The 13437-nt window shown below is 44.2% G+C and overlaps 1 protein-coding gene and 1 pseudogene across 1 annotated transcript; both read right to left on the bottom strand.

Moving 5' to 3' along the window:
* Positions 1 to 1288: 1288 nt before the first annotated feature.
* Positions 1289 to 3946, bottom strand: Or10p1 (olfactory receptor family 10 subfamily P member 1). The gene has a single exon (XM_076919192.1). It carries the CDS (start codon positions 3400 to 3402, stop codon positions 2464 to 2466), a length of 939 nt encoding a protein of 312 aa, XP_076775307.1. The 5' UTR covers positions 3403 to 3946; the 3' UTR covers positions 1289 to 2463.
* A 3846-nt stretch (positions 3947 to 7792) lies between these two features.
* On the bottom strand, positions 7793 to 10682 carry LOC143436398 (protein AF-10 pseudogene; annotated as a pseudogene).
* Positions 10683 to 13437: the final 2755 nt, after the last annotated feature.

Raw genomic sequence — 13437 nt, 5'->3', positions numbered from 1 at the left:
GACGGCACAGGCAATAGGCAGCTACGAGCTGCTAGAATCTCCAAGGAACAGATTGAGGAAAGTTGACTAACAGCCAAAAAAGGTGGGTGGTAGCTTATGATCTAGTTTAGTCAAATAGGAGACTTTACAAAGCAAGCTGGGTGGGGAAATCAAGTTTGTCCTGGGGGGATTGGCAGGCCTACCTAGTCTCTCCCAGTGAGCCATGATCAGGGCAGAGAACTTCACAAAATCAACACAACACCTTAAGTAACTGATACTTTAAAGAGAAAAGGAAAGGGGACAGAAAAGAGGCCAAAGCTATGCAGAGCAGGGGCTACAGGAAGACCAATGCTGGAAAACCTTCTCTTCTCTCACAGGAGCAGAGGTCACCTCAGCTCCATGAGTCACAAGCTTGGGAAACTCAGATCAACTGTCACCTTTCTGTGGAGATCTATTATTCTGTGTTGCAGAATAACAGATGCCAGAAAGTGTAGAATGTGTATGCATGAATCACTATCTACCAGCTTAGATAAACAGGACAGGACAGCAGATAAAAGACAATATCTGTGAACAAGGGAACAGAAGCTGATGATCTCCACAGAGAGGTGAGCCCTCAGGAAGTCCCAGGGGCTCACCACCTCCAATATCTGAAAGCCTCACTGTAAGATTGCTCTCTGTTCTTACTGATCAGACATTGACTCTATCTGAAACTAGATCTTTGGGTCAAATTTTCATGCATCTTGGTGCATTGCTAATCCACCAGTCTCACTTCATCATCCTTGGTCAACTGAGGAAAAGTGACTCACATTTAACTTATTCTACCCACCTTAAAAAAATTGTCAAGGGGCTAGAGAAATGCCTCAGTGATTGGGAACACTGACTGTTCTTCCAGAGGTCCTGAGTTCAGCAACCCAATGGTGACTCAAAACCATCTGTAATGGGACTCAATGCCCTCTTCTGGTGTATCTGAAGACAGTGACAGTGTACTCACTTACATAAAACATATAAATAAAAAAAATTATCAAAATATCTGTCTGTAGCTTCTTCCTTCCTTCCTTTTCCTGGGATATTTAATCTCAAGTCCTTCCTGACCCTTACATGACTTTCCTGCATGAAATTTATAGAGAGAAGACCTCGATTGGACTATAAAATGTAATAAAAAGTCTTGTGGAAGGTAATTTGGCAAAGTATTTCAAAAACATTTTACTCAGCAATCCTGTTTCTGGAAAGTATACTGGAGAAAGTGTAGGTAAATACAAAGATGAATGTGAAAACATGTATCTCAATGTCCATGACAGAAGTTAGCTGCAATGACAGAGTATTTATTAAGATTATAGTATTCCCACACTATAGAATATGACAGAAACTTTGAAAGTACATTCAAGAAATCATGACACAATGTTCCAATGTAGTCCAGTGAATTAAACTGTTTAAACACAGTTTAGACAATATAATCTTAATTTTATTTTTTATGGACATGCATGTATGCAAATGCAGAACAAAGGCAGGTAATAGTAATTTCTCACAGATATTATTAACATTTTGTCCATAGTTATATTTTCCTCTGTATATAAATTTTTTTACAACTAGGAGTGCTACTTTTTACAAACTGGGAAACTCAATGCTATGTCCAGGCCTTCATTTATAGTTCCTTGAGCACCTGCCTCTGCTACTCCCTGTGTGTGAATAACAGCTGAAAGGGGCTCATGAAAACTCAATAGCTGGGTTTCCGAGAAAAGGGAGATGTGCTGGATCCGTCCAACCAAGAACCAACGAGGACAACAGGTGAAGTAGTAGAGAGTGGGTTTCAAGAATCTGGGCCTACATCAGACTTCAGACCAGAGTCTGGGGGATACAGAGATGTGTGCTCTACCTGAGACCAAAGGAGAGAATGAAGATCATGTCTTTGAAGGCAGATGAGAGGAAGTCAAGTAAAGAACACCAGGTGTTAGGGGTCAGTCAGGAGACAAGTAACTAGATAGACCAAGCCTATACAGCGCTACCAAGCAAGACTCAGGAGCCGAACTTGCAGGCCAACCTAGCAACTCCCCGTCCCTGTCCCTGTGCGCCAGGCAGGTGTAAATGATGTCAGGGAGAAAGGCTTACAATAAGGACTCAGTGGCAGAGGCAGGAAAATAAATATCTCAAGAACATGTATCAAAGAAGGCACAGAGGCCTCAGCCTCCAACAGGAATTATACTATCACACAGGGTCATCTCAGCTGCCTTCCCTTGAACTCTGTTCCAGTGTGTACTCACTCAGCTCTTCTCTTAGACTGACACACAGTCAAGGCTTATCAAAAGGTACCAGAAACTGAGGTCTGAATGACATATCCGTGTCTTGATCATTCACACTGGATGAAACACAACAACACACAGGCAGCATGCACCCTGTGGACTACAGGTCTCAGCTTCTCTTTATCCTTGTGAATGTCCAGGATTCAGGCTCTGAGCTCCAAGATCTTGGGAAGAAGGTAGCATGTGGTCAAGGACCCCAAAGGTATCTCTTCATGAGCCGCCTCATGGCCCCTATGACCTCCTTGTTCCTCAGACTGTAAACAAAAGGGTTGCACATCGGGGTGACAACTGTGTAGAACAAGGCAAGAATCTGGTCTGTGTCTCCAAAGGAATCTGCCTGAGGCCTCATATAGGCAACAGTCCCAGTCCCAAAAAAGAGAATGACCACAAACAAATGCGAGGAGCAGGTAGAAAAGAGCTTTTGACGACCCTGGGATGTGGCAACACCAAGGATGGTGGCAAGAATACAGGCATAAGAAGCCACAATCAATAAGAAGGGGACGAAGATGAAAGTTATTGTGACAAAGAGGTTCCCCACTTCACCCCAGAAAGTGCTTGCACTAGCCAGTCTCAGCACAGGCAGGATATCACACAGGAAGTGATGGATGGTGTTGGCCCCACGGAAAGGCAACGTGAAGATGAACACAGAGTGAGTGGTGCCCGAGATGATGCCCGCAAGATAAGAGGCCCCCACCAAACCTGTACAGGTTCCCTGGCTCATCAGGGTAGTGTAATGCAGTGGACAGCAGATGGCAGCATACCGGTCATAGGCCATGGCAGTGAGCAAGCAGCACTCAGAGATGCCAAAAAGGGCAAAGAAATATAACTGAGTGAAACAGCTGGCGAGGGGAATGGTGGGGCAGGAAGACCGGAGGTCAGCCAACATCCGAGGCACAATGGTAGTGGTGTAGAGGATCTCCACCAGCGAGAAGTGACGCAGGAAGAAATACATGGGGGAGTGGAGCGCAGAGTCCGCCAGCGTAAGGAGGACCAGCAGAGAGTTGCCCAACAAGGTAACAACATAGATACACAGCACACCCCAGAACAGATGGCCCTGGAGAAAGCCAAAACCCGAGAACCCCAATAAAATAAATTCTGTTACGTCTGTATCATTATCATCCCCCATTTCCCCAAAGCAGACTAGGAATAAAAAAATTAAAAAGAGGAACCAGGGAGGGGTTAGCCAGCTGGAGACAAAGGCTGCAACAAAAAGGATGAAGATGCATCCATGAGAGCAGCCTAGCTTGCTGAGGATGCTGAAGAAGATTCTGAAGAGGATGCTGAGGAGGATGCTGAAGAGGATGCTGAGGAAGATGCTGGAGATGCTGAGGAGGATGCTGAGGAAGATGCTAAGGAAGATACTGAAGATGTTAAAGAGGATACTGAGGAAGATTCTGAAGAGGATGCTGAGGATGCCGAGGAAGATGCTGAGGAGGAGGCTGAGAACCTCTGCTGCTGCTGACTCCCACCCAGAGAACACACCTCGGGAAGAGGAAGAAAAGCCAGACACTGAAAGATCTTCCTGCTCTTTCAGGTTTCTTCACACAAGCTTTGTTCCACTCACCCAGGGGATAGGATAGCAGCAGAGACTGGGGACAAAAGCAGCTTCCTTCAAGAAAGTGGGTGAGCAGACAGAAAACAAAAAATCTGGCAGAAGAAAAGAGTGTCCACCCAGAGGCAAAAAAAAAAAAAAAAAAAAAGCAAGAGGGAAAAAGCAAGAGCAGGAGACAGGAACACAGAATTAAGGACCAGAGGGCTATGGAGTTTTTACCTGCAGATGGGTCCCCTCGGCCCTCAGGGTTCCTCTCCCTGGAGCACATCACAGCAGTTCAATTCCCTGCAGAGCTGGTCCTCACAGAGTGCAAAGGGAGGAAAATGGAGGAGGATGGAGAAGATGGAGGAACTGCCTTCCTCTTCTTGGTGCCTAACTGTAAGCTCCCTGCTGTTGGGCCTGGGTCTGGCAGGTCCTCCTCACACCCCACACCTCACAAAGGAGAAACCACGTGTGAAGGAGACTGCTGTACATAGAGCCTTCCTCTAAGCATGAAGGGAGCTGGGCTCAGAAGCCAGGTGCTCTAACCCATTTCTCTAGGTGGTACTTCCAGCCATTGCCCCAGGGGCTGCCTTCTGCCTTTCCCACTCTCAGAATTGGTGCCTGGCATTCCTTCTGTTCCTGAAGATGCCTTTTCTCCCAGGGCTGGAGACCCTGTAGACTCTCAAAAGCTCCTTCCATTGGACTGTACCCATAGCACTCCCCATTTCTAGCAAGCATTTGTAAGCCCTTTTGTAAAACACAACTAGTTTGCTGGTGTGGATAGGCCAGGCCTTGTATTTTGATACTAATTCCACTTTCCTGGGAGGGACTACAGAGGAGGAGTGAGTCAGTACAGGTGACTTCTATTGAACTTTGTGCCCACCTTAAGTTATAAAATAAAGGCTAGAGCCATCGATTGGGCAGAGAAGAGGAGGTGGAGAAATAAAGGTTGGTGTGGAGAGAGAGAGAGAAAGACAGAGAGACAGAGACAGAGAGACAGAGACATACAGAGACAAAGAGACAGAGAGAAAGGATGACAATGGAGGAGGAAGACAATGGAGGAGGATGACAACAGAGAAGGACGACAACAACGGTGGCTTGGAAAACCCGCAAGTTATAAGGGTCTCATAGCTGGGGAATAGAGTAGTGTAATGGTGAATCTGCCCAATCTAGGTGTGCAGCTTATATTCATAATTATTGAGTTGTGTTTTCTTTGACCGGTCTTATTTGGGTTGGAGAATTACAGCAACAGTTCCCAAAGAAAATAACAATTGAAATAACAAGCTGATTCTGGGAGAACTCCTAACCCAACTGAGGGTTTTGACCACACCCTCCACCTGCTGAAGGAAACAGTATCTGAATGTCTCTGAATATCAGAAATGGGAAATACTCTTTAGATCTCAGCTGGAAAAGATGGCATTCCCTAGGGCACATGACAGAGGTGACCTGAGAGGATGCCCAATGAGTAAAGGCTAGTGAAACATAACAGGTGCTTTCAATATGTCAGTCAGGTAAGAAAGGATGGTCTCCATTGCTATAGCTTGGAGCCCAGTTGTATAATTCAGAGAGATCCTTTTCTTCAAGGTACTCTGTTTGAGTTGTTTCCTTCTTTATGGTATGAAGGTTTGTAAAGGATTCCAATTAGAAGGCTAAAGACATGGCTCCGCAGTTAGGAGTGTTTGTTGTTCCTGTGGAGGACTGGAGTTCTGTTTCCAGCACCCACATGGTGACCCATGGCCAGTCAGTTCAGGGGATGCAACATACTCTTCTTGTCTCCTCATGAACTACACACATGTTGTGCACAGACAATTCCCACTACCTACACAAACACAGCATTAAAACTAAAATGAAACTTTAACTTCTTTTACATGGTAATGTTCAGTTGTGCCTTTAACAAAGTACATTCGGACAGGACAGCTGGGTTGTGATAGCACAGTGTACACGTGTGTCATTCACAGTGTCCACGTGAGTCACTCAGTATCCACATGTGTCATCCAGAGTATCCACAGGAGTCATTCACAGTGTCCACATGTGTCATTTACAGTATCCACGTGAGTCATTCTGCATCCACTTGTGTCAATGTTCACATGTATTATCCACAGTGTTCACATGAGTCATCCACAGTGTCCATGTGTGTCATCCACAGTGTCCATGTGTGTCATCCACAGTGCCCATGTGAGTTATCCAAAATGTCCAATTCACATTGTCCACTGAGTCAGTCACATTATCCACATGCATTATCCACAGTGTCCACGTGTGTCATCCACAGTGTCCACATGTGTCATCCACAGTGCCCATGTGAGTTATCTAAAATGTCTATGTATGTCATTCACATTGTCCACTGAGTCATTCACAGTGTCCACGTGAGTCATTCAGTGTCCATGTGTGTCATCCACAGTGTCCATGTGAGTCATTCAGTGTCCATGTGTATCATCCCAATGCTGTATTGTGTCAGCACAGTGCCCCAATGTATCATCACTGTGCGTCATGGCCTGGTCATAGTGTGACTACACAATGCTCCCTGTGACACCATTATGACCAGCTTTATGTTCACAGTGCTACATTTTGGCTTCATAAGCTCCAGGAGAACCAACCGATTCCTAAATCTGACTGACAAGAGTACCTGAATGCACATACACAAGACATACACATATACACATAATTATTTTTTTATAAACATCATTAAATTTTATTAACAAAAACTTTGTACATTTTTAATACATGTGGAATTTTACATCTAAGTAAAATAACAGCACATTCAAAAATTTACCATTTATACAAATTGTTACAGAATAACAACCAGTGGGTTACATATGTAAAATAAAGCACACTGATTCTTTTACATTATCTACAAAAGGCTTGACTTTCTTTAAAATTCCCCTGAACATATAAAAATAAATTAATTTTACTTTTCATTTAAATCTACCAATTAGAAATATTACAAATCAAAATATCAATGTTATCTTAGGAATTTTTCACATTACAAAACAGATTCACAACCTTATTTACAGAAGTGAGGTAAGAAGTGTGCAGTGTCACAGGAGACAGACTGCTATGCTAGTGCGTTCTTCCAGCTAAGCACACAGTGGAGGTCCTTTTTCTGCACTGCAGCCGGGCCTTTTTCACTAGTAATTCAATTCATGCATTTCAGAAACGAACCAATGATTCTGTCCCCAACTGTTTAACCTACTAGTCTGCCATATTGTCACAATCAAGAGCATGGCTACTCAAAGTCGAAAGGCTGTGGGACGGGTTTTAGGAATTGTGCTGGCTCCAGTGACTGTTCCAGTGAGTGGTTTTGAGAGACTGGTGAAATAAACAAGCATCTATCTCTTCCCAGATCTACCTGTTTCCTTGTGGACAGTCAGTTTGCCTGAGCCCTCTACGGTGGTACAGAAAGGTTCAACAGAGGCAGAAGCATGGGGAAGGCTGCTGGCACAAGTGGCCTACCCTGCTGTACAAAGCCCTTTCTACCCAGGGAGGTCCCAACAGGCACTTGATTGATGCCAGAACCTTCCCACAGTTTCCACATTGGTATCTCTTTCTGAAAGAAACTGCTCACTTCCAATTGATCTGGTTCTCCCAGCAGCCTTAGAACTCGCTTAACTCAACATCTCAGAGTAAGTTTTTACACACACACAAAAAATTTTTTGCAAAAGAAAACTACTGTTAGCAGAAGCAGTTGTCTCCATCCTAATTTGATCTCCAAATGGACAAATGTCATTAGAAAGGAATTCTTTAAAACAACATTTGCAAAGCCTCAGTTGAGGATCTGTATAATCACAATATTTAATGAATATAACTCCAAGAGAAGAAATCAGACAGTTCTCAAAACTTAAGATCTGCCCCATGGAACAAGCACACTCTATCCCAATAAGATATTTCCTATTCCAACTTTTATGATATAACCAAGTGGTTTGCAAGTAGAATAGTCTTTAGTTTTATATGTCTCCAATTTATAACAAAACTAGCTGTGCACCAAGCACATTACTTTTTTTTTTTTCTTGGATTGATAAACTCATTGCATGTGAATGATTTCATTGACAAAAAGTTATTAATTTTTCTTCCAAAGTTCAAACACTTTGGTAGGGATGGGGTTATAGGAATTCCATTTCAGTGCAACAAAGCAACAAGAAAATCACTCAGAGCCTTACAAGGGTGTGTGCGGCATCTCCCCCTGTGCGTTCCCACCGCCCTTCTTCATAGCTGTGGCAGACACTGCAGCAGCCAATGAAACACAAAGCAGCAGGAGAGGCAAGTTCTGGCAATTTTCGAGTGTCAACTTTTCTCTTGAGTGACAGGCCCAGTTTTATCACTAAGTCTTGTGACTTTCTGGCTTGTGCTGTCTCCATGGATGGTGAGGAAAGGGTTGGTGGTAGCCGTGTGAAGTGGGGGCGCCTGAGTACCTGCAAGGAGATTGTTGATGGGGATCTGCGTGGGCCCCGGGAGCTGCAGCTGCTGGAGCTCGAGTGGATGGTGCTGCTGCTGCATCAGCTGATACAGGAAGGCTTGATGCTGTTCCTGTGGCTCTGCTTCAGTTCCTGCTGTGCTGTCCCTAGATGGTATAGTAAGCGGGGTGAGCTGCTGGGAGTTCAACAGCTGCTGGAACTGCTGCTGCTGGATAAACATCTGCCTCTGCTGGTCCGATAGCAGCCCTAGTCCCGAAGCACTGTCAGTCAGTGTGGCGGCTGGCATGGGATGTGCTGCATTAGGTGGTACACTGGTGTGGGTAAGGGGGGCAGGGTTCTGAGAGATTGTGACCGGAGTCTGAATAACACCGTTTAAAGCTTCTATTAATTGCCAGTTGGTTACCTGGCAAAGCTCCAATTATTCCACCCACTGCGGACACAGCAGGAATGGTGGACGTGACCGTCTGCATTCTACTAGCTAACGCCCCCACTGTCACGCCATTGACTTGCTGAACCCCACTGACTCCAGAGCCTTGCTGAGCAAGGCTCTGCCCAGCAGGAGGGGGAGTAGAAAGGGCAGAAGAACTGCTGGTGCTTTGTCCACTGGAGGTCAAGTCCTGATTTAATACAGGAAGAGAGTTGTCAGGTAAAAAGCTGCTTCCTATATGTGGGCTCTTACTGCTGTTCAATGACTCAGTAGTAGGAGCAGTCTGTGCTGTGTACATGTGGGTCTGATGACATGGACTGGGATTTGTTGTTATTGCTGGGAAAGGCACTGAAAGGTGCGCGTTCAACAACTGAAGACGTTCTTTTTTGGCAGTCAAGTTTTTAATCTGTTCTTCTAATCTTCGATTTTCAACTTGAAGTTGATGTAATGACTTTAACATTCCTAAAATGTCACTAGGAGTACCCTGTTCTAATAAAAACTGTTGTCCTTCACTCCACTGCCTCTCCAAGAGTTGTTCAATACTTGCTGCTACTGGAGGCACATTTTCCAAACTACTATTGCTTGGTTGATCATATCGAATCTGTAAGTTACTCACAGGGGATCTTGGAGAGAGGCTTCCTCCGGGTGAGCTTCCTCGACCAACCAGGCTTTGGGTATTGTCTCCAAGATCTTGATCTGTCTGGCTGCTTTCAGACTGAGCCATGAGAACTGCCATGGATGGATTTTGATTTAATCTACTGCCATACATATGGGCTGGTGCCTGACTAAGAGAAGATCCAGAAGCGGTATTTGCCTGAGTTGTAGCAGCAGCAGGGGTTACAGACGACGCAGCTGAGGGGGAGAGAGCTCCCACCTGTTGCAAATGCCCAGATGACTGCTGAGGTATATGAGAGCTAGAGACAGGTGTACTAGATCCTGAGCCAGACACCACGTTTGGGAAGGATACGGCTACATCATTGCTGTTATAAATACCATTGTGTATTGCATTCAGCAACTCTGAGAAGGTAGTTGTTGGACAAGCTCCATCATGTTGATACTGCATGGAAATTTCTGAACCAACTGTAGAGGAGCCTACACTGAGACTCTGCAAGCTTCCGTTTCTGAGCAGTGTAGGAGATTTCTGAAGACTAGAGCTTGTCACACTTCCTGCAGCTGATGCTACAGACGATGTTGGTGAAGCAGAAGAAACCGAGAGGTGAGAAACATTTTCTTGATTTTTGTTTCCTTTGGGTCGGCCAGGGCCATGCTTGCTTTGTTTATTTCCTTTTCGTTTCTTTTTCCTTTACAGCTTCTTCTTCTATACCAGAAGTCTGAGCCCGCTTATATCCTGCTGTAGGGAGGCTGGAACTACCCAACTCTCCAGGTGAATTGTCAAAGCTTTTAGGCTGTGAAATAACGTTTGAGGTCACAGGGTGACCAACTAAAGAGCTAAGACTGTTTACTCCCGCTTCCTGGCTTCCAGACTCTCCTTTACGTACATCTTTGGTTGATGATGACTGCTGGGTGTGAGTATAACTGTCATTTCGCATATCTGAGTCTGTGAAGCTTAAGAAGTCCTGGGGAGACTGCGCCGAACTTCCAGAAGATGACTTTACACTGCCTGGAGTTCCTGAAAAACCGCCTTGTGGAAAGGGGCTAGATGCTGAGACAGTTGTTCCTGGATTTCTTCCACCACCAGGCTTCCTTCCCCTTTGACCTGAGCTGTGAGCTGAAGATTTCTTCCCTTTGCCCTCTGACCCTCTAGCCTCTGAAACATCTTTTCCACTGGAGGTGTGGGCAGAGACTTCCTGGAAATTTGCATTTGTAAATCTGGATGCAGTGTCTTCCAAGCACTTCAATGATCCAGATATGGAGTTGTTGCTAGTACTTGTATAAGTTTTTTCTGTAGTAACAGTCAAAGAAGGAATCAAGGCAGGAGATGGTTCTGGTTGCTTCTTGTGTTTTTGTTTGTGTTTGTCCTTTTCTTTATATTTCTTTCCTTCAGTCCCGGCCTGCTCCTTCCTCAGCATCTCGCTGGTATCACCTCCGCCTCTCACTATATCCCGGAATACTGTCTCCTACACCTAATTAAAAGTAAAGAAAATTTAGACTTTTTAAAATTGATTTCATTTTATTTTTTGACTATCTCATTATGCTACCTTAGCTGCCCTAGAATTCAATATGTAGGCTAGACAGGCCTGAATTCACAGAGGTCTCCATATCTCTGCCTCCCAAATGCTTGGATTAAAGGTATGTGCTGAAAAAAAGTTTTTACATATATTAATTTGAAACTGAAGAGAAGACTTAATAGGGGAGAGCACTTGCTGCTCTTTCAGAGGACCCAAGCTCAGTTTCCAGCACCCATACAGTTCTCTACCACCTACTAGCTCCAGGGGAGCTTTGCCCTCTTCTGGCCTACACACACACACACACACACACACACACACACACACACACACACGCACGCGCACACACACACACACGAGTATGATCAATGGCATGGTTAAAAGCACCATAATTATTCTATCATGACTATTTTTTTCCATAGAGTTAGCTGGCAAATCAAAACAGAACTTTTAAATTTCAATAAATCTTAATTTTGAGTAGTTATCTTGCTTTTTAGTTTTAGTTTTCATGACAATGCTTTTCCAAGAGTCTGAGTTAATGTTGACATTTTAGGAAGAAAATATCGCACCCTGTTCAACACATTTTTTCAAGTAACTTAGAAAGAATATGAAAGAGAGAGAAAGCAGAAATTGGTGAACTCAAACTTGGTGTTGAATGTTTGTAATGCTATTTTATTATTTTATTATTTTATTATTTTTGCAAGTTTGAACAAAAGTGATAGGTAATGATAATAAATATTTTTGAATATTTAAGAATTCCAGGCTGGAGCCAGGCCTGATGGTGCACACCTTTAATCCCTTAATACTTGGGACGCAGAAGCAGGTGGATCTCTGTGAGTTCGAGGCCAGCATCATCTACAGAGGAGGTTCCAGGACAGCCAGGGCTACACAGAGAAGCCCCATCTTGAAAAAACAATTCTAAGCTGGATGTAGTGGCTCACACCTATAATTCTAGTATTTGGGAGGCTGAAGAAGGAAGATTGCTCTACAGAGTAAGAGACTGTCTGTTTTGTTTTTTTAATTCAAATAACTTAGGTACTAGTATGCCTTCTATCTTTTTTGGTTTGGTTTGGTTTGGTTTGGTTTGGTTTGGTTTGGTTTGGTTTGGTTTGGTTTGGTTTGGTTTGGTTTGGTTTGAGTTTGGGTTTTTGTACTGGCTGGTTTTGTATGTCAACTTGACACAAGCTGGAGTTATCACAGTGCAATGAGGAAATGCCTCCCTTAAGGAAATGCCTCCATGAGATCCAGCTGTAAGGCATTTTCTCAATCAATGATCTCAAGGGGGAAGGGCCCATTGTGGATGGTGCCATCCCCAGTTAGCAGTTCTGGGTTCTATAAGAAAGCAAGCTGAGAAAGCCAAGGGAAGCAATCCAGTAAGCAGTATCCCTCCATGGTCTCTGCATCAGCTTCTGCTCCAGGTTCCTGCCCTGTGTGAGTTTCAATCCTGACTTCCTTTGGTGATGAACAGCAATGTGGAAGTGTAAGCTGAATAAACCCTTTCCTCCCCAACTTGCTTCTTAGTCATGATGTTTTGTGCAGGAGTAGATGACTAAGACAGTTTTCAAGACAGTTTTCTCTGTGTAGCTCTAGGTGCCCTGGAGCTCTGTGGACCAGGCTGGATATCTGCCTGCCTCTGCCTCCCAAATGCTGAAATTAAAGACATGTGCCACCATTGCCTGGCCTGGCCTCTGTCATAGATATGGCTTCTATTGCTGTGATAAAACTCCATGACCAAAAGCAACTTAGGGAAGAAGTCATTTACTTCATCTTACAACTCTCAAGTCAGACTCCATCAGTGAGGGAAATCAGGACGGGTACTAAAGCAGAGGCCACAGAGAAATGCTGCTTACTGGCTTACTCCCCATAGCTTGCTCAGCCTGGTTTTTATACAACCCAGGACCACCTGTCCAAATGTGGCAGCATCCATAATAGGCTGGCTCATCCCACATCAATCACTAATTAAGAAAATATCACACAGATCTGCATACAAGCCATGAAGTCATGGAGTCATTTTTCTCAATAATGGTTTCCCCTTCTCAGATAACTCTAGCTTGTGTCAGGTTAACAAAAACAAAAACAAAACAAAACAACACAAAACAAAAAACAAACAAACAAAAAAAAACAAAAAAAAAAAAAAACAAAAACAAAAAAACCTACCTAGCAACCGAGAAAAATATCCAAAGCTGACTTCTGGTCTCTACCTCAAAGTGGAGAACAAGAAGTCTGTACTCCCTGCCAGGCAGTGGTGGCTCACGCCTTTAATCCCAGCACTTGGGAGGCAGAGGCAGGCGGATTTCTGAGTTCAAGGCAGCCTGGTCTACAGAGTGAGTTCCAGGACAGCCAGGGCTACACAGAGAAACCCTGTCTCGAAAACAAAAAACAAAAACAAAACAAACAAAAAAGAAGTCTGTACTCCTTAAGTGTGGGGAAAACAACTTGGCCAACACCACCTCAGCCGAGTGACCAAGGTCAACATCAACACTGATAAAAGGCTGAAGTTCATATCTTTAATAGAATAGGATGAAACATCGTCTCTGAGCCTTTCTTCCATAGCCTCCATCAAGAATGAGGAAAACGTCATACAGACTCTGATGGAAGGCACAGTTACCCTCAGAGTACCTACCCTGTGTTCTCCATGGCTGTCAAGGTCACCAAAAAAGACAAA

Source organism: Arvicanthis niloticus, chromosome 22, assembly GCF_011762505.2.
Source record: "Arvicanthis niloticus isolate mArvNil1 chromosome 22, mArvNil1.pat.X, whole genome shotgun sequence".
Classification (NCBI taxonomy): domain Eukaryota; kingdom Metazoa; phylum Chordata; class Mammalia; order Rodentia; family Muridae; genus Arvicanthis; species Arvicanthis niloticus.
The sequence above is the reverse complement of the archived record's forward strand: the minus strand, read 5'-3'. Positions and strand labels throughout refer to the sequence as shown.

Excerpts from the sequence above, each read along its gene's own strand:
- Or10p1 (XM_076919192.1), bottom strand. The coding sequence starts at position 3,402 with ATGGGGGATGATAATGATACAGACGTAACAGAATTTATTTTATTGGGG.